The sequence below is a fragment of the Amblyomma maculatum genome, chromosome 6, assembly GCF_055883805.1.
Source record: "Amblyomma maculatum isolate TAMU_Amacu chromosome 6, ASM5588380v1, whole genome shotgun sequence".
NCBI classification, from domain to species: domain Eukaryota; kingdom Metazoa; phylum Arthropoda; class Arachnida; order Ixodida; family Ixodidae; genus Amblyomma; species Amblyomma maculatum.
This window is the reverse complement of record NC_139349.1, coordinates 102,860,539-102,882,289: the sequence shown is the minus strand read 5'-3', so window position 1 is coordinate 102,882,289 and position 21,751 is coordinate 102,860,539. Positions and strand designations below refer to the sequence as shown.

The following is a 21,751-nucleotide window of genomic DNA, read 5'->3' as shown; positions in this document are numbered from 1 at the left end:
AATCTGTGAGTGCTTCCCAAATGCGCTCCATCCCAATCTTATTCTTCTTATTTCCTTTTCATGGTCCGGATCTGCGGTTACTACCTGTCCTAAGTAGACATATTCGCCTACTACTACTGATATATAAAGATGACATATTTTTGTTCTGTTCATTATTGGACTGTCGGCAGCAAATGTAGCACACCTCATCAGTCGTTGCGTGACTACCTATATATATATGTGTCTTCTTCTCTTGTGTGCGTCTTCCCGTGCGCTTCATCTTCAGTCAATTTACAATGCACCATCTAGCCCAACTTCAAGTTTTGTTAAACTATATATATATATATATATATATATATATATATATATATATATATAGTTGAGAGTGCGGCCAAGCAGCAGCGCACATATTTAATACCCATGCATCGGTAACATTTCTTGGAGCATGTCGCAAAAGGGACAATAAATAAAAAAAAAAAAACTTAACTATGAGTGAAAAGGGGCGTTCTTAACGGGGGGAGATGACGATGTTACGTGCACAGAAAGCCTCGTGAAGTTTTATTTGCGAACATAAGGTGGGAAAGCAGGGAAAAATTGGGTATCAGTCGACGTCCATATCAATGGTCCGTATATAGTATGCTGGTACGCTGGAAAGCTAACAAATTGCTTGATGACCATAACGCAACAACCTGCACTTGTTGGGTCTGCACGCACGAACAGTTTTAATCATTACACTGTGCACTGGCTGATTTGTCTCACTGCTTAGAAACGTGTATTTAAAAAAAAAAGATAAAGAAAGAAAGAACAAGAACACTGAGAGAGATCTTGGTGCGATATGTGCAGGTGGGTTATAGAGCAAGGCAGGCATTATGTACGTTAGAGAGCTCGATGGGTAGATGATTACTGAATTTTTGACCCAAAACTATAACTAATCAACTTTTATTTTTTAATTTGATTATATATATATATATATATATATATATATATATATATATATATATATATATATATATGATGACGGCTGTCAACATTAAATATAGGTTCCCTTTACAACTTTTCTTAAGCGCTAATGTGGCTCGAAGTATCGAGCGTCAAAATACTCACTTGAAGGCTATTTCTTCCGTTTTAATTATTTTTTAATATACCACATGACTTGTAAGCTCGTTGAGTTGGCTTTCGAGCATTGCACTGTTATAAAATGGCGTGGCTTATATCTTTTTAAGTGTCAATACAGACGCCGTTTGCTTAGTGGATGAAGTGGAAGAAAGTATTACGACTCTTGTGACAGTATCGCACTCTGCGATTCCATTTCATAATGTGCAATGCGTGAAAGCCGACTCAACGAGCTCTCAAACTTGTCAATTATGGCTTTCGATATTTTCAGGCACAAGAACAATTAAGAATATTTACAACGGGACTTATTTTTTATGTCGGAGGCCTTCAATGTTTTTCTATACACCCCTTAAATTCGCCAGAACATTCTTGCAGGCTATTTGGTGCATGGAATTTTGCTGGATGCTTAGCGCGGGAAGACAGGACGACAGGAACACCGAACACCTTAATTCAAGCGGAAAACGTTCGTTTGTTATTTTTTGGTTAAATAATCATCTAATCATTATTCTCTATAACGTGCACAGTATTCCGCTCATCTACAAGCCATCTGTGGACCGCACCAAGTTAATTACTGCCTTATGAAATAATACTCACTTCAACGTCGGCCATGCACGGGCGAAATATGCCTTTTCTTGAGTTTGTAACAAGGCTAACAAGAATCAAATAAAATACGAATCTGCAAACCGCAAAAAAAAGTTCACCAGGTACACTATACAGCGGCACAACGACCATCGCCCAAAACTTGAGACAATGTCATCCTTAGAAATGTTTATGTGATTATGAGTTAGTTCAGTGCATACGCCAACAGATGGCCGCATACACATTCAAAACACCACGATTTCGTTATGACAGTGAAATGCCATTTCCAGGGACAGAAGTGCGCGGGACTCACGAACGGTCTCAAACATGTATCCCTGGCAGCGGTATATTTTCTGCATCGCTGCGATCATTCCTGCCAGCAGAGGTGATCGTGTGGGAATATTCCTGCAAGGGTGTTCATCATGACTTGCTACCCAAAACAACGCTCCGGCAGCCTGCAATGCCGAACTTCTGAAAGAAAGAAAGAAAGAAAGAAAGAAAGAAAGAAAGAAAGAAAGAAAGAAAGAAAGAAAGAAAGAAAGAAAGAAAGAAAGAAAGTTGGTGAGCGCCTGATCGGAGCAGTGGCATATATATGCGCCAAGAAGCGCGCCAGCTTAGTCATCCCGTTTGCTGCCTATAGCGTACCAAGCCCAAGGGAGATGCGATAGACGCTTTCAGACGAACACTCCTTGGCGCACGAAATGACTTTACCATTTTTGAGCTGCAGGATGACGGTGATGCTGACGAAGCGATATCTCTGACCCAAAGGCGCCGTTTCCATGCAGTTCTCCATACTGCGTTTAGGCGAGGGAGTGCTTGCCCACCGAAGCGTCTTGAGCCAAAGCACTATGTAACACGTGTCCAGAAATGAACTTGAACAGGGTATGTTGCTGGGTGAGTTATTCATTGTCAGAGAAAGAACGCTATAGCAGACGACGGACCAAGAAGAGGAGGACACACACATATGCGCATATGTGTGTCCTCCTCTCCCTGGTTCGTCATCTGCTATAGCATTCTTTCTCTAACGACGTGTCCAGAAGAATTGTGAATTGTGTAAAATTTGCTGGGAACACCCCGCACTGGAAATGTTGGTACAATACTGTATAGACTGCATGCACGTGCTAAATGCGACACTGCTCGTGCGTCGTCTAAACAAAGCCCCTCGTGAACTGTGCAAGTGTACACTCCTTTGGGAAATATTTAGCGTCGCCTGGCAATAACCGAAGCATGGTTCGAATACAAACAGATGCGTTTGGCTTGTTATAAACTCAACAAAGGCAAGTTTCGTCCATGCATAGCCAACGTTGTCGTGAGAATCCATTCGCAAGGGCTATAATTAGCACAGTTATAGAAATGGCAATCATATAGGCCCGTTTCAACTTACATCAAATCTAAAATGTGGCGGAAATGGTGATGCATGAGAGAAGTTGTCATAATTAGTAGCTGCTCGGCCAGTTCATATGATCAGTCTCCTTGACACAAAGCACTTCTGAAGGAGTGCATAGATTACAATGAACGATGGATATAGAGGGCAAAATAATTATTTTACACGTGCATGGGAGAATAGCGGCAATGCAGAAAAGGAAACGCGCTGCACTGAATGGTGTGCGCTTATGTTTGCAATAGCGCATTGCTACCATGCTTTGCGGTACAAAGGTACTTGTGTAAACTTCATTCGGCACGTTCATGAACATATTCTGAAACACCTTTAAAATTTGGCGTTTTAATAGAGCATGTCCATGGTTATAATAGCAACAATACAAAACTTATCTTTCACAGATAGAGATGCTTTCGGCGCTAGTAAAATTTATTCGCACGCTACGCGAAGCGAAGTGTGGAGAAATTGCTGAAGAAAAAAACTTGAGTGTAAATCTTTACTATTGATAGAAATCCGTTTCAGCAAGTACAGACAATAAAAATTCGTTTTGGCGTGTCCACTTGAAATATTAACACTGGCACAAATATTCGCTGCATATCAGTGACAGGTATATAGGAAAAAAGACTAAATCTATTTTAACGAAACCTCAGCATATATCTGAAAATAATATAAATGGTGTTTTGAAAGTTGAATTTGTTCTAGCTATTTCTTTATTCTATATTATACCAGATAAATATGTAGGGATATAATATTCACTTGCATCAGTTTATATGAAAGAAAAAGTGTGACGAGTGTTACTAACAAAAAAAAAAATCAGTTCTGGTTGAATTGTAAAGAAATTAGATATTTTCTACAATTATAGAGCTGACTGGTTGTTAGTCGTCAGTTTGGTCATCCATTCATGTAGAAAAACAAGAAAAAAACTCTTGTATTGCTTTACTACATTTTAACAGACAAATCATCTTTTAAATGCAATTCCACGTCACCTCCGAACTGTCATCACTCGCCACATGTAGCAACTTCAAGTCATTATCGAAATTATACGACCGTCACTCCGCTTATACTGACGCGTGATAACTGTGAACATTGAGTGACATACATTTAATACCAAAACGGGAGCACTGATATGGCCCCGTATCACCAAAACTCTAGAATGGAAGCACGAACCCGTAACAGCGAATGTTTCAAATACAACCAGCTCGAAAACCAAGCATCAGCGCAGTGTGAAAGCCGTATTATTGTTCCACTCTCGTCTGTGCCCATTATGTTCCGAATGGAAATACCGGAGATCCGCGTTGAAACATCGCCTTTTGTCATACTAGTGCGAGTGACCTGTCACGACGTCCGCAGATATCCACATGCAGCACTTACCGTTGAAGCGACTTCCAAGCGTCCATCGTGCAGCGACGAAGCGACGAGCGTCCCTCCGTAGACGGGGAGCGGACGCCGCCGGCGCTCCCAACATGGCGGCTTCCCGACGCTTCCGTCGATGTCTGCCGGCTCGCCGCTAGCTCTCTCGGACGATCGCTGAGCGCTGGTTGCGGCGAGGCATTCGAAAAGCCCACTTTCATCGGCGAACGCTCGTGTTCAGTGATGATGCAGTAATCAGATTTGTCGGTGACGATGATTCGACTCTCGGATGACGCAAACTGTGCGGGAAAAAGCGGCGCGTCTTCGGATAATGCGAGCACAGCCCCCGAAGCGCAACGGAAGGCTAGGCCGCCGGGACGTTTCGGCTCGCGGCTGGGTCTGGATACGCGCCGCCGCTGCTCCTTTTAGGAAATTTTTCGAGCGGGCGCGCTCTGCTCAGCTTTTAAGCGTTCAAGTGCTAGAAACTTCGAGGAAAATATTCTCACGTCTGATTGTTTTGAAATATGTTTAGAGAAGGCGTCGTAAGCAAGCAGACAGCATACCTGAGGCAAAGGAGGAAATTTTATCAAATGTGAAATCAGAAGAGGAATAGATCGAGTGATAGTTATTTGCGCGCGTTTGCAATTAGTGTTTGCACTTCTGATAATCAAACATCGGTGGCGTTCGCCTTCGCATTTATGATCCTTGCGTCGTGCACGATCAACCTCACTGTTAGTATACATGCGCCCAAAAGACGAGAGATGCACGCATTAATACGAATCTGGAAGTGCCTGAAAACAAGTATTTCTAATTTCAGCGCTTTAAAAAAGGGCAAAAATCATTTCAGAAGCAGTGAAAACTATTAGCTGCTGGCTCAAAACAATTCGCGGCTTTTAAAACACATCTTTCTTTTTTTTTTTTAGTTTTATGTAAGCGTCTAATGGAAGCGCCACTAACACGTTCGATCAAGTGAATGTTGCTGACGCCGTATGTAAGATATACACACACACACACAAAAAAAATAAGGAAATGGTCTATACCACCCACAGCAGTAAACTAATTTTTTTATCTCTGCACATATAATGCTTGACGTTTGGCCGTACTGCTCTGTGTGTTGTTCTTTTTTTTTTTTTTTTTGCAAACGTGCTAATTGCGTCTATAATTGCAGCCCCCTTTGTTCGTGCAGTTATAAATATTTACTTGTATTCAGTGTCAGTGTTAATTATGCTATAAAAAAACAACACGACAAAGTCTTTTGCATGAGATCTGTACACAAATTTTACTTGAGCGACATGACTGCGAATAATCTCGGTTTACAATGTACAATGTGGTAACAACAATATCGCTTTACGAGACATAAGAACAAAAAAAAAATGGACTAATCAAAAGGCAAACGACCAATGAATTGTCAAGAAAGCAGTATTGTGATGCTGAAACGGAATGCATTAAACCATCGGGCCACGACTTTCTACCTCGTCGGCACTGAATGAAAGAAAACTTCCAGTGACAACAGAAGCTTTAGCAGTGGATCACTCTTATACACGTTATTAAACTATAAACAACAAAATCATTGACCTCTTCCGAGAGTTATGATGCGTCTTTCTTTTCGCATGCGTAGAGCTGTGAACAGAGTGTTAGGAAAGCCATTTGTTTATCACCTCCGACTTTTAAGATCCAATTTTGAACAAAGCACGCGCTGAATTTTACTAGTGGCAGTAGAGGAGGAAGATCACGGGATAGTTGGCGTCGAGTACATGAAATTAGCGCGAAACACAGATGAACAAACGCACATGGCGATAGTCGATCACCTTGTGTGTCTCATCTCTTCGTCCATGTTTATGCGCTAACGTCTTCACAACATATCACGAGAGTGCCTAGCAGAAATACTGCTTCAAAGGAATCCCAAAATGCTTCAAATACAATAAACTAATTGTTGACCTTTTTTTTCTTTTTACTTTTGCAGACTTTCATCACACGACTGACGAGTAAAGCGAAGATGCCTGAAGGACCGCATACAACAAAAAATCGCCAGTGGACAGTACTGAACGTAATCATGACTACTCTGGGATTTTCAGCGCTCTAACAACCCATTGTCCACAACAGCAACGAAATTAAGAAAAAAAAAATGACCTTATACAAAAACAAGCTGCCTTAATGTTGATTCTCCATTGTTCTTTCTTTACTCGCAAAGCGTAAGTGAACCCAGCACAACTAAATTCATCACAAAGCTGTTATCTCGAAACCTGCTCGGATAGGTTGTTACCATGTTCAGTCAATGATTATCGCTCATCGAAGAAAGGAGGCCAGAGCAGGGCAGTAATCGTGGAGAAATAGTGTCTGTTCAGATGGGGGTTGGTAACTGGAGCTCATCGGCTAAAGTGACAACTGACCAAGGTGTCATGAGTATTCTCAAGTGTATTTACCCGCGTCTGAAATTAAATACAGGAGTTAATGGATACGATGATCGCAATGTGAAGCAATACAAGAACAAGCCTATGCGACTACTAAGCTTTCTCTCAAACCAAAAAGAAAGAAATAATAATACAGCCGTACACTCAAGAAAAAAAAATATAAGTATAAGGGTCACAGCATATTTTTTCATTGACACAACCATATAGACATTACTTTTACAACCAACAGTCCCCTCTCATCACCACAAGAAAAAAAAATAATAAAAGATCATAATACAGACACAGTTTTGCGCATTCAACGCGTCACATCATCAAAAACATGATGCGTTTCGCGACACAGCTCCTTCACGGGAACACACACGCACGGCTCGACGAAAGGAGGACACATACTTGCGAGCGGTGGCCGAGAGCAGAAAGACTGTGAGCACTGCTGCATGCCTCGCTTCGGGGGGGTGTGGACACACACGCGCACACACGCACGCACATATCGCGAGAAGAGACACCGAGAGAGACAAGAACGACCGTGAACACACACTCACGCCTCGCACCAACACACGCGCGTGGCGGTTCCGGTCACGGCGAGCGGCGGAGCACGCGCGACGCAGTACACACAGACGAGTCACTCGAGTGCAAGCACACTCAAAAACGAACAACGTCCAGGAGCCCGAAGGCAGCACAGGCGTCGTTCATAGTCAGTCCAGCGCTGTCCAAGACAGTCTTCACCACACGCTGTCCACGCACATATATACGTTGTTCTCGGGAGAAAGCGACACCACAACAACGATGCAGATTTGTATATACGCTGTAACATAACTAGCAGCCTTTCGAGACGGATGCATCTTGTGACGCCGCTGGAGTTTGACTCGTTGAAGTTGTTTCTTTTTTTTTTTTTTTTCGCACGTTGGTGTTCAGCTGTTTTCCCATGTCGCACGTCTCACGATGACTCTGGACCAGAAGAAGGAGTTTGCGCGTCGGAGATGCATGAGAGGCGGGACGAGCTGCAACAATGGGGGGAAAAAAAATAGTCGGTCTCCACAGCGTCTCTCGTTTCCCTCGTCGTCGACGGTGCTGCGCTTCGCAAAAGACCGATCGACGAACGACGCGTGTCGCCGTTGAGGCATCTTCACCATTCGTCATCATCATCTCGTCCAAGATTGCGTCGGTCATGTGGCGGCGTCCGTCAAACTGCGAACGTGTTTAGAAAGTATACACACCGCTTGCGTCTTCCGTATACACAGCAGGCGGATCAAACATGTACGCGTTTTATACGGTGAAGCAGCAGTAAGGAAATCGGTCATCATCATCATCGTCCGCGGTTTAGAAGAGAGCAGCATTGTAGGGTAGTGTAGAAGCAGTAGAAGGTTCGAGTCAGTTTCTGTACGGCGGAGATTCTGACCACCCTGCTGCACGTAGCAAGGCCTCAGGGCGAACGAACACACAATCGCTTCCCCCGTCACCAGCAGAGCAGGCTTGCTGTCAGCGAGTGAGGTGTGTTGCGTGTTCTTCGGCGCCCAGCAGAGAAGGACGCAAGCTCTCGGGCAGCTGCTGAGCCAGGCGAAATGGCAGCCGTCGGACGACCCTACCCGCTCGGCGTGCGACTTCGTGCATGTTCACGACGAGGCCAGACCCGGGCCAAGGTGGTTGCGGTGCTCGTTCGTTTCTTTTTTTTTTTTTGCTGTTGTACAGTATTAGTTGTGCAACGGGGTGTATGCATGCAATACAAGGGGTGCGCAAGAGGATGGCCGAGCTGCAGCTTGGTGGGGGGTGCGGCGTTGGAGGTGCACAAAGGTGTTGTGTGCGCCTACACGCAAGCTTCACGGCGGGGTGCGTTCTCTGTCTCGGCGGGGCGCCGCCGTCTACTCTCCGGTTCTCGCGACGTGGCGCCCACCAACCCATCCCCGCGGCGCTTGACTGTAGCCCAGACTCGCTTGCGCGTTTCTTCTAACGAGTTCCCGAAAAAGCGGGAAGGTGGCTTTTTCGCGGGAAAACGAAAATAAGAGAAGGGCCCTGACGTACGCCCGATGAAAGGAAGAAAAAAGCGTTGTGCAGTTTGGGTGGCTGGTTACTGTAACCGGTGATTGAAGTTTTACTTTACTTTTTTTCCTTTCCGTATTGAACAAAAACGTGCTACTGTAACCGGTGATTGAAGTTTTACTTTACTTTTTTCCTTTCCGCATTGAACAAAAACGTGCTACTCCAGCAAACTAAACCGCTGTAGCGTGCAAAGTTATATATGCACGAATTCACCGGGCTATGAGATGCCCAGAGAGAAAACAAAATAAAGAAATGGAAGGCCAGATATTGTGGTATCTGGCTGTGCAGTGCGTTCTTACGCTTCGACCTCCGATGGAAACTACCATGCGTTGGCAATTTTCACAACTTATACCACTGAAAATGTCCTGTCGGTGGGAGCTGGTGATAGAGATTGATAGTAAAGAATATCGAAAAATGTAGGATATGTATATATATAAAAAAAATGTATTTGTGAGCGGACAGGGATTTTTTTTTCTTGTCAAATATTCATGAGCCTCAAAATTTTCAAGCTTTCGATGGTCATCCGCAACAAAATTTTTAGAAAGATGAAAAGAAAAAGAACGAAGTGCTGATTTCTTTTTCTATTCTTTCTGGTGGTGTTGCAATCAACTGAACCTTGTGCGCATTTATCATATTTTGGCTTTTCTTGTTAGATATATGTTCAGCCACCTTCCAAACTGTGCGCCTTGCCTGAAAAGCACAGTTGCACGCGTTTTTAAAAAGCAAAGAAAAAAAAAAACAAAAAAAAAAACACCTAAGCACTGCACTGTCATATATTCACGGACAAACGAAAAAAAAAAAAGAGGAACAGGAAGCCTAACGGCTCATATTGCACATACAATCGCGTCTCGAGGTGCGAAGTGTAACAATAAAGAGACGATTCTCTTGAAAGCCACGGCTGTTACGTATATTTCGGTAAAACGTATTAGTCAGCCATGTTCGCAGATGGAAACAGGCTGGTGTGATCGATCATTTTGCGGTCAATAAATATTTCTTCTTTGTGTAGATGGGCTTTCAGACCATGTTCTATACGTATATGAGGCATAATGAATACACCTATAGCAATAGGACTACCGTATGCGAGCCCCTGGAAAATAAAAGCGTGTACTCTGAAGAAAATATTTGGTATATCTTACGTATAACTAATGTTCACAGAGCCTATCGAAAGGGAAAAAGTACGCATAAAGGCATAACGTGCTATCTCACAGAGTGCGCCCTTTGTAAACGACAAAGTATACGTTGCGGACATGAAGTCGAATCCACAGATTCTGTGCCACGCTCTGTCTTGTAAAGAGCGCAGGCGTCCAGAAAGCAGCCACAAAGTATTCGTGCAGTTATTGTTGTACGAAGCTATAATAAATGGCACCGTTATGTTCTTGCGCTTACGTCAACGATAGCCACAGCAATGAATAGGATTGATTCTTGCGTTAAAACAGATTATGACAGTAACAATTGTGAGCCAATAATCTGTCTGTAATGTCATGTAAGCATAAAATCTCCATAAATTTTGTGACTCTATAAATCCCACCGTCATGCTGAGCTAACGAGAGTTACTCAATCCAAATTAGTGAACTTGTTCGCAGTTCTTGTTGTAAAGAGAAAACAGTTCTTGTTTTTCGGAAACTTTCCCAGAGAGATGAAAAAAAAAGTTGACTTTTTGATGCTGCAACCAACTACAGACGCGTTACCTACGCTCTTTCCGTTCGTCTCACATTTACGTCGCATCAACATCACATCGCGAGACACAATCTTGCAGCGACAAGCACACGCAACATAAGACCTGTTTTTTTTTTTTCCTCATCGCCAGGCTACGACGTTCACTCGTGCTAAAAACAAAATTCGGACAAACATTTATCCTGGACAGGGTTTATAAAAAAATTATTCGCACTGTCTCGGATCCTCTGAAAGTACTGGTATGAAGGTGAGTTGATGACTCCGTTACGTATATCATGGTATATTCCTTGCAATAGCGACCAATATGCATGAGCTATTTGCTCGAGCAAGAAGGCGCATATATATCTGCTTTTGCAGAGCCAATCCATCGCAAAGGTTTTTAATCTCTGGCGCAATGCCACGTTGTAAGAAAACAATAACAAAACGAGCGCTCAAAACTTTACAGGGATCGTGCACCAGGTTGAAATAAAGTTTTTGTTCCAAACAACCTCCATAACCTCACCTTGAGGCACTAATGAAATGAGAGTAAATATACGTAGTCGCCTTATACGGCGTCGCTCGCTTTCCCCGTTTATCAAACGTCCTTTCCCGGCCTTCAGATAACCATCGCGCTAATGAAGTTGCCGTCTCTCCAAGCGCGATCTACGCGATGCTCGCACCCGCGGGGTTTCGAAGGAATACCTTACACGACACTCGAGTACTCCGTGCTGCGTGCGTGTGTGTATATGTATAAGTATATGTATGCACCGCATGACGATAATCCGCTGTGTGCGCGGCGCGGCCAGCAAGTTACAACAGGTGGAGGAAGGGTGGATGGGTGGCGGGTGGGTGGGGGGCGATGGAGACGCTCACTGCGGCCCGTGATCCGGATGGTGGGTGAGCTCGGGCGGCCCGTGTCCCAGGGCAAGGCCGGCTTCCAGCTTGGCCTTGTTCTCCTTCTTCCATTTCATACGCCGGTTCTGGAACCAGATTTTGATCTGGCGCTCGGTGAGACACAGGGCGTGCGCAATCTCTATCCTCCTCCGCCGGGTCAGGTAGCGATTGAAGTGGAACTCCTTCTCCAGCTCCAGAGTCTGGTAGCGCGTGTACGTCTGGCGGCCCCGCTTTCGCTCTGCAAAGAGATTGAAGACATAGATTGATGCATACACGTGTATGACAGGCACGAAACAGATCTGCGACTGCGCGGAAGGTCGAGCTCAATGCACTAATGGCAGAGCTGAAAACAGATCTGCGATTGCACGGACGGTTCAGCCTAATGCACTATAATGGCAGAGCTGAAGATAAAGGGTGTACGGCCGGTTCGTGAATGACGTGTACGGACTTGCGGAGACAGATCTACTGCGACCTTGATGTCTGTCCGGACCCTGCCCTTGCTGTTCGGTGTAATTGCGGATCATTAAGTGGCGGTGCGTTTTTAACTATTATTCACAGGCGCAATTTGGTTAAGATAGCGGCCTTATCTATTGTGCGCTTGATCTCTGACTGAACAGAAAGCAGCTTTCGGGTTTAGTACAAGTTCTGAGTCATTTTTTTTCTCTTTTATCTAGCAGTTCGAGATGCACTCAACAACCAGAGTGTGTGCGATGAGGGGCAAATAAGATGAAAAAATCAATTAGTCATGCCCTGCTGACGTACCGAGTTACGCCAGCAAGTTCGTCGGTTGCAGGATCTGCTTTAGAGCAAGTGAGACGTTAAGACATGCTTATGGTCTAAATCAATGGAGGGTGAGGAGTAGCCTCATCCTCCCATTTGAGAACCTTGTTAGTGAATAGGTGCTGTATAAACAAACAGCTAAATATGCTGAAAGGCACCTTGTGGCCCGGGAACTTTTGAAGAACCCTGTACATCTTACAAAATACGCGCCGCAAAAGGTCGGGTTGCGATGACTGCCTGGAGCGCGCTTGAATTTGATCCAGTCATGACAAGGCGCCATAAAAACCGCAGGCAAAATGTAGCTTTGTTCGTGCATGCCGTAAATCCGGCGTTATGGTACGCATGCAGCTAAGACATTGGTTACAAATTAAAACAAAAAAAAAAAAGAAGAAGAAGAAAGGCGAATTTTGTTAGCACACATACAAAAAAAAATAGATTTTGAAAAAAAAAAAAAATATTTAAATTTGCGATCAACAATTGAAAGCAAGATCCTTTCTAGGTCACCTGATCTTGTCTCCGACTGCGTTAGATGTTGTAGTTGAGGTTTGAAATACCCCTCAGTCTTCAGCGCCATTTTCAGAATCAGCACACAAAAATGAGTTGTGCCTTAATATAACTCAGTACTTCGGAGGCAGACCGCTATCTCCAATAACCAACGTCTCCATGAACTTCACCCGAAGTTCTATACACAGGGATTTACTCGCGCTTTTACAAGATTTCAGAGCCATGTTTTCTCCTTTAGCTCCCCAACGCTGTGTGGTAAGGCGCATTAACATAACTGACCATTATCTCGGCATTCCAATTTCTGCATGCCGAACCAATTGAGATACATGTGTACTCGGCCTCGATATTCCTGCCCATAAAATCTATAGATTTTATTCGCTCTAATAGCTAAATACCGAAGCGAACAAGGAAACACGGAGAAAACAGGCAACGTAGCTCAAACCCGCGAGCGTATTAATTACAAGCGTCACAGTAAAAAGTATAACTGTACTTCCTCCGGTTTCTCGAGAGACTGTGTATGAGCAGGCTACTTTCATGCATACTGCATAAACGTCTCGAATTCACTTAGAAATTTTCCAAATCGCCCTCTCAGTTCAGCTCAGATCGACGTGAAAAGGAGAACAGTTGTAGAAGGAATATCTTTTGCTAATTAAACTTATGCCTTTGACTTCATAGTGTTCAGCAGTATGCGTAAAACGTTATGCTTTGCATAGGCCCGTCCTAGTTCCTGATATGGCATAATAAATGTGAACTAGTTCAAAACGCGGGCATAATAATGAGGAACCCAATATTATGCTTCGCATTTATAATTGCAAACTACGAGCATTCGGCAAAAACCACGCCCTATATTAGAGGAAAATGCAGACTTGCCGTGGACACACACGACCATTTCAAAAAGCGGACGCGAGTAGAGCCGGTGCGCGGCCCCCTAGGGTATGAGTGACGGGCAAAGTAGAAAGAAAGAGCGAAGTTCAGCTTTGCCTTGGTGATGGTGATCTAGAATATACTTGGTTTTTGCGGTGTTATACTGTCAGCTTTGTTTTTGTGATGTGAATAAACGCAAGATGGGCGGCCCCGTTTCTACGGTTATATATATATATATATATATATATATATATATATATATATATATTATTGAAACAGACAGGGATTTTAGTTAGTATAATATATGTAGCTTTTGAACGCGCACAAGAAATATTTATGTAACTATAAGTTATTATCTAATGTTCTCTTCTCCTCTGTGAAATTTAAAATTAGTTTTATTTTGTTTTCTTTAAGTAGCAGGCATTAAAAGGAAATTCTGTTGCAGCTTGCGTCAGAGCCTAAAAGCATCTCCATTTGATTCCTTTCGCCCTTAAATGAGAGGCTGTCATTTTCTTTTCGAACCAAAACTTCCTTTCTGAGTCTTCAGGCATCCCCTTTAAAGGGACCGCTCTAGCTCCACCTTTCCCCCTCTCCTTCCCCGGGTCATTCGACTGTGCACTCATTTCCGCCCCATGTCGCCGAAGACGCTAAAACGACTGTCCGCCGCCTCATCCTGCCCCGACTCGCGGTCCGGTCGGCGCTCTGTTTGTGTTTTCAAAGAAGGCAATTCTGGGGGGAGCGAAGTGGATCCCCGCCCCATCGAGGTCTGGAATTACACGCTCTGCCTTCGATGCGTCTCCAATCAGAAACAATCCCCGTCGCCGCCGCCGCCACCGCCTTGCGCCTTTCCCACGCCGACGGCACGGCACCACTGGGCGGAACGGGACCCAGATTGAGCCGGAGCCGCTGGCCCTCACTAAGACGCGGGATTTGAAACATCCCACACGCTGCAGCTCCCCGTATCAATCCCGAGGCCCGGCCAAATTACTCCCCGCTACAGAGCCACTGTGGGTGTTTTTATTTGGACCCGCATCACCGGCACTATAGTATATATATATACTGGCCTTCGGACGCGCCGGACAGCCAAGACTAATATCGGCGGAAAACTTTTCTGCTAGCCGAACGCCATCCCTTTTCCTCGTGGGCAGGAGTCTGAGGGAATAAAGGATTCTTCTGTTGGGAAACAAGACGAAGCGCCAGCTAATGTCAGCTCTGAAAGGGGAACGAACGGTCGCGACGCTCTGCGTAACGCTGTGCTTATGAGCTCGCGTACGGTGGCAGTTGAAACAATTTTTTTCCGGACCAGAATTTCAGTGAAAAGAGGAGTGTCCATGTGTTTATGAGACGGGGCTGTTATTTACTGCGGTAGTGCGAAATACTGCCTCATCAAGGCAGGCGGGCTATTCAGGGAATGCACGATCACGCATGGGAAAGGCACTGCGCAGCCTTGCTTTTAGCCTGCTTTGCCTATACACTGTATACTGACACACAGCTTTACACTAATGCCTCATGGCACGCGGCCCATTTTTCCTCTAATTGGTTGTCAACGTAATGAAGGTGCCACTATAAAAGGTAAATAGCAAGATGAGCTGTATAGAATATATGTACTAGCTGTATTAAAGTGCTATAGAAACCAAATGACTCGCGCTATTGCTAGCAATCAAAATAAATGCATCTTATATGAGGAAGCCTAAATTTTAGAACGTCCAGCATTTAGGAACGCGATTGTCTAACAAAGTTGACGACACAGACGTTCATGAGAACGCACAATATTATTGTCACTGAGAAGTGTCTTCAGCGAGAAGCCTTGGCATTAAATATGGTGTGAAAAAAAAAAAAAAAAAAAAAAAAAAAAGTAAACGTATTGTTTGAACGCCCCGAGCTGGTTTCGATCATTCTAATCGTTTACTCGCCTTCGTGTTCACTACATAGCTGACGCACCTCTACAGCAACTTACGCTTAGGGACATCCGCATTATATTTCACATTCACAGAAATGCTTCTTTATGTTGACAATTTGCTGACAACCATTAAAAACTCGCGCACAGAGAAAGAGAACACGGATGAGGGAGTTAAGATGAGTTAGCATTTTCGTAAACACACTGTTCCCAAACACAGCGTGTCATTTCCCGGCAAAACAAACTGAATTTACCTGCCATCTCTACGACCACTCGTCGTTAAAGTCTGAAATTTGCCGAATAAACAGGCTCTTCCAAGTGGTGTTCTCGAGATCGGGCGTCACCATACATTCTGAAATTGCTGTTGGCGCGCACCGAGTTACGAGAACTGTGCTCAAAAGAAGCAGGTGATCTCCCGCGAGGCGAAAATGACTCGTAAGATTACGAGAACCTTTCGAATCCTAACACGCAGAAGAGGTCTCTCCCAACGTACTTTCGTGCTCACCTTAATCGCCTTGGAAGCTCACATGTCTACCTCGTATAACCCGCGTTATACGAAAGTTCGCAAAAACAGTCCCCCCCCCCCCCCCCCCCCCCTTCCTCTTCAGCAATTGTCAAGGAATCTCATCTGGACTTCCAGCCTTTTGTTTTGGGCTCAGCGAAACGTTCATTCCAGGGAACTGTCCACGCGACAAAGAGTCACGTAGGAACGCTTCCACAGCTATATAGCGCTCTGCTGCGGTTTTGTTTTATTCAATTAAACTCGGGCCATTTACCTTCCTTCCCCTCTTTCAACCTCTCGCTCTGCTGCCTTCTGGGGAAAGAATATAACATTTACACTGAGTCAGCGATGCCGTTTCGAAACGAAGTGGAGGACTTGAATGAAGCAAAACAAGAGAATAAAGTAAAGGAGTCCCTAGCTTATTCTCTTATACCGCGCGTAGACAAAACCCCTTCACGTTCTAAAATGACCTATTAAGAGAGAGGGCCCTCGAGAAAATGAAGTGGATACGCCAACCTGCCGAAATCACTGTGGAGCTGAAACTAAGAAAAAAAAAAAAAAAGGGAAAGAAATCGTGGGTCTAAAACAGCGAAACCGCCCGATACCATCGCCTCCACTGAGAGAGAAATAAGCACAGAGCGGGAGGAGGACGGGATGGAAAACAGAACTGCGAGGCATATAGTAAAACTTGCAAACAAACACTGCCAAAGAGTTTTTCCTTCCACACTGAAGAGAAAGACCCGGTCTCCAAGATTCCCTGAAAATTGCCTCCCAAAAATGTGAAACTGTTTTATTTCTTTTTTCTTTTTCTTTCTTTTTTTTTTTTTTCAGAATTCGGGAGTCAGTTTATTCCTCTTTTGCGTTGTTTCTCCAGCCGAAGGAGGCGGCAAAGGGAGAATAGGGAGAGCGGAATGAGAGGACAGGAGAAAAAGGGGGGATTTCAATTCTATTCGCCATTAAGGCTAAGTGCGAGACTTGAAAAAGTTTCCCCCGGCCTCGGCCGCGTTTGCGAAACGAAATCTCGACATAGGCAGAAAAAGGGGGCTGCGTGCGGAAAGGTATATAGTTGAACTGCCGAAAGGGGACGGCGCGGACCGACACAGCAGAATGAAGGCAAGAAGACGAGACGGCTTCAAGTTGGCCGCTCCGCTGTTTTCGCCACAGAGAGAGCGAGAGAGAGTGCAGGAGAGGGGAGTTTGTAGGGTGGCTCTTCTCTGTTTTGGAGAGACGAAAACTATTTCGAGATGAGATGACTGCGACCCGCGCGCCCGTGAGGCCCGACGAAATGATGGGCTCCTGGATCCGCCTACACGACGGAACTGAGATCCGTGTCTACAGCGCCGGGCCCTAACCTGTAGCACGTACCCAAGCAGAATATTTGTTCCTCTTTGTGCGTGCCTTAACAGGGACGCCCAGGAGGCGAAGCAAGGATTCAGACGTGAGCTCCTTGAGAGGAATGAAGTGAGAAGATGTTGGACCGTATAACGACGTTTGCAGTTCTCATAGCCAATGGACCGCGGACGAGAAGACCTCATGCGCCTTATAGAGGAAAGGAGAAATGAACGAAGAAAGCGAATTCTCTTTTATATCGTCAGCGATCCCGAGAGCAAAGCCGCTGTTGCGTCATATAAACATTCAATATTTTTACAGGAATATCAAGTCTGTAGTAGTCGCTTCAGCGACCTCACTTGCTCCCTTGTGATGATTGTTCTTGCGAAACACAAGCACTGCGTGTGCTAAGGGTATAAAAATTGCATTGAAAGCTCGCAGATTAAACGCTAATCCTCTCCCGCCGCGTAATAATGCCTAAAACGAGCTCGAACCATAAACAAAGGCGGCAAAAAAAAAAAAAAAATGTGGATGTGGTTCGTGGTGTGAAGTGTGCACGTGTTTTCTCAGCCTGTTCGAAGGCAAACTGCAAAAAGTCAAAACTTTCGGTATTTCCAACCACATAAAGACTACCAAGACTTGTATTTTCTTTGAAAAGTCACCCCTGCGCAAGAACTTGTAACGCCGAGCATATATAAAGGCACAAGCCTAGCAGGTTTCTGTACACTGTTCCTTATCGATAACATTGTCCAAATTTGCATCACGGTAACTCAAGGCGCTCAAAAGCCTTTTTCGTCGAGGGCCCCGACACATGACGCACGTGCGCGCAAGGTGGCGGAGACAAAGCAACAGCAACAACAACAACAATGCAAGCAAACACGAGGCCAGGTTACCAACAGGTACACAGTACCAAGAACCCAGCAGCACCCCATGCAGGGTTCGGCGGTCCCTTTGGGCACCCAACAAGCAAGCAAGCGCAGAGGTTTGAACGGAGCGCACTTGCCTGCGAGGCGTCACCAGGACAATGACAACAAGGGACCCGTATTTTTCTGAGTCAGGTAACGCTGCCTCCTAATTGCTGCTCTCAGCACTAAAAAAACGACCCTTTACTTTGGTCATTTTTTTTTTTTTGCAAGAAAAAAAAATAAAACTCCCTAGTGACGGCAGGTTTAAGAAGCACTCCTTCCCCAGCCTTTTTTTTTTCTTTTTTTTTTTCAGGTCTCCCTACTTTCACCATATTGTGCACAACCAGCAGCGTACAGTTGGGTTATGTTGGGTGACCACGGAAAAGGCGCCCACATGCCGCGAGTTGGGCGCTTCGCTCGCACGTCGTTTTTTTTTTTTTCTTCTTCGTTCGGTGATTTCCTTTCTATCTTTTTTTTTTTTCTTTTTTTCGCGGGAATCGTCCTGACCCTCTCCAGGCTACGCAACGAGCTTAGCTCGGGTTGTGGGCGAAAAAAAGAATTAAAGAAACGGGAGGGGGTTGAGCGGGTAAGAAAGGGCTGAACCAAACAATTAGTCAATTCGTCGAGCTCGCCCTTTTGCTTTCGTCTCGCCGGCGCTCTATGTGCGCGGACCGCGCGCTTTGTTGTGGCTTCTGCCAAGGACGCCAGGGGTGGCTCCAGTCGCCCAAAGTGCACCAGCCCTCCCCACCCCCTCTCCGTTTTTTTTTTCCGCGAAAAAAGAAAAAAAAAAAGAAAAGTGCCGCAACTTCATCCCTTCGACCTAAAGAAACCAAGACAGTGCATTCTCCTATCTGACTCTCATGCCGAACTCGAAAGGACGGTACTCTTCGTTCGCAAAGGTACTTTGCTCTTTCGCGATTTGTTTGTTTTCAAGTTTCTTTACTATTTTACCAGGTGCGGAGCTGCCGTCTCTCGTCCTGTTTTTCTCCAAGCCTCTTCCCTTTGTCGTGCTTTTTTCTTTTTCCCCCTCGCCAGCAGGGGACGAGTAATGTGATGCAAGATAAGATCCGGCATGCGCTAAGCAAGAAGGATTGCAAAGTGATGTCTAAAGCGTAAAAAGAAAAATATCCCGAAAGGAAGGGGCCCACAAACACTGCCTCCTATACAGCACGTGGTGGCTAGTGCGCAAGGACACGAAGGTACGCTGCAGTGGGTGAGAAAAAAAAAAAAATCCACAATCTCGCGAGCTGACTTCTACATCGGACGAGCCGACTGCTTCCATGGACCGGCGATTGACACTAAATCGGCAGGTTAAAATGACGACAAACCGAACACTAGAGTCCAAAGCCGAGCCTAAAGAAAGACGGCATCTGCGATTCGGGTTCCCTACACACATGACGACGAAAGAAGCGCTAGCAGTCGGACGCGGAAAGCGCCGGGAGCCCTAGCTTGGGTCTCAACGCACCGGACAACACAGCGAGGTTCACAGAACGCGAGTCCGGCCGATTTGTATGCATTAGGACCTTCCTAACAATGACGGAAGGAAGCGTCAGTGCCCCAGCCGTATGCCCGTGCCTCTCTCCTCTTATTTACACCAGCAGACAGGGACGGCGGTCCATGAATATGGACGGCCTGTCCGAGGACACTGCATCCGTGCCCTCTGGGTCGTCGCTTCTAAAGTCCCTGTCCGCCCACGGAACCTTGGCTGGAGAGCTTTACTTTTGTTATTACTCTTTGACCGGCCTCCTGCAGGAAGGTAAGTCTGTTGTTCCCCAGATTATACGGAACCAAGAGGCTTTGCAACCTAACAAAGCGAAGGTGCTCGAAAATGCGATAGAAGACGATTTACGGCGGCAATAAATTAAGGCAAGAACGCCTATAGGTCAGACGCCGCCGACGACGACAGCCTCCCTCGAGCACTCCCACGAGGCGTGACAAAAAAGGTGGGAAGCGGCGTAGGTAACCTGACGCCTATAATAGTCCTCGAAGTCACGACCATCACCTCTTTCTCTCTCTCCTCGTTTGAAAGGTTACTTGTCGCCAGCTTCGGACGCCGTATAGGTGCTTCAAAGCCGATCACGAAAAACGTTTAGCGCCGCGCCGAGTCGCACCTCAGGTTGAGAGCCCCGTAAAAAGTCATCAGTCTCCGTAAATGCGGACGAATCTATAGGCTGGAAGCCGCTTCCTCCATTTTTAGACAGAAAACCTGAGACCCGAAAAAAAGATAAAGGAATTTATAAGCCAGGCGAAATCATCATTAATCGATCCACGCCCCGCAACAGAAGCAGCAGCAGCAGGAGGTGCACCAGACGGGGCTCTCGGCGTATGGCGCGGCACATAGAGGCATGAGAACGGAACCTGCCAGCAAACCTCCAAGAGCGGAAGAGGGGTGTGTATCGGGACCTTAGCTGACGATAGGTGGCAGCACCGAACATTAGCGCTTCTCACCTGCAGCACGCGCCCTCGGAGCCCACATGGCGCGCCTCAGCGAAGCGTCCATTACGCAATTAGCGCGAAATCGCGAGCATAAACGTCGACCACGAACACCGGGTAAGGCCACGCCCCTCGGAACGACGATTAAAGCCCACCGCGTGTGGCTACCGCAGGATGCCTATACATATAGATATAAATAGCTCCCGTTTTGACCACGCGCACGCCATGAACCCGAGCACGCACGACCGCTGCACGGGGCAACAAAGAACAACACCAAAGGCCCGCCGCAACACGGACGGCTTTTCGAACTCGATAGCCGAGGGCGCCGCGCGCGGCGGGTCACGCGCCAGCCATGGATCTCAAAGGCAAGACGGACGACGCTAGCGGAAAAGCAGAGGAACCATCATTCACGGCCGAGAAGCACGTCCCTCCCGAGTGCGGTCATTTGTCGATTTATGAACGAGGAAGACGCGAAACAAACGCAGCTGCGGCGGCCCAAGCAGCAACAACAGCGCAGCGCCGCGCAAAACGGCGGCCCCGACTACACCCATAACGATGCAGGAACGAAGACTGACGTATTTCAACGTTAATTGTCTCGTAGAGCGCAGCACGTTAGTTCGCGGTTGACGCGACTCTTTCTGTGTATAGGTGTTCTGTTCAGCAGGAGTTAGGTTGACGGTTACGTATATGCGTGCACCACTTCGCTCACTGAGAATAAAGAGTGCCGACATGCCCGACACACAGAAAAATAGGACACCAAGGAATTGATGGAGGACCGCTCCTGCGCCTTTGTACAGTTGTTTGCCGAAAGCTGTCCACGATGGAGAGGTAGATAACTTCTACTAACTTCTACTGACATCGCGCACAGCTGTGACCGTGAACGTGCATCTGAGTAAAGCAGTCCTGGAAGATGCGTGATCAAACAGCGCCAGCCAGAATATATTGTGTGCGAATGCCTATGCATTCAAACACCGAGGTTAAGTAATATACGCTAAAGTAAGCTTTAGCCTAAGCCACCTGCCAGAGTAGACTATACAACGGCACATGACCCCACAGTTTTCGTGCTTTTCAGTGTCAATAATCTAACTTTTTTTTTTCGCGTTCTCCATTGAACGAACATGGCGTGGCGCCTTTAACTCCAAAAAT

The 21,751-nt window shown here is 45.8% G+C and overlaps 1 protein-coding gene and 1 long non-coding RNA gene across 2 annotated transcripts in view; both read right to left on the bottom strand.

The window, feature by feature from the left end:
• LOC146186466 (uncharacterized) overlaps positions 1 to 4,772 on the bottom strand; it is a 483,156-nt gene extending 478,384 nt beyond the window's left edge. The window contains exon 1 of the long non-coding RNA XR_014707857.1: positions 4,421 to 4,772. This is a non-coding gene — a long non-coding RNA (uncharacterized LOC146186466). The remainder of the gene's footprint in view (positions 1 to 4,420) is intronic.
• A 6,594-nt stretch (positions 4,773 to 11,366) lies between these two features.
• The window catches only part of LOC146186465 (uncharacterized), a 129,751-nt gene continuing 119,366 nt past the window's right edge, over positions 11,367 to 21,751 (bottom strand). The window contains exon 3 of the mRNA XM_084605691.1: positions 11,367 to 11,629. Coding sequence (XP_084461817.1) covers positions 11,367 to 11,629 — 263 coding nt within the window. The remainder of the gene's footprint in view (positions 11,630 to 21,751) is intronic.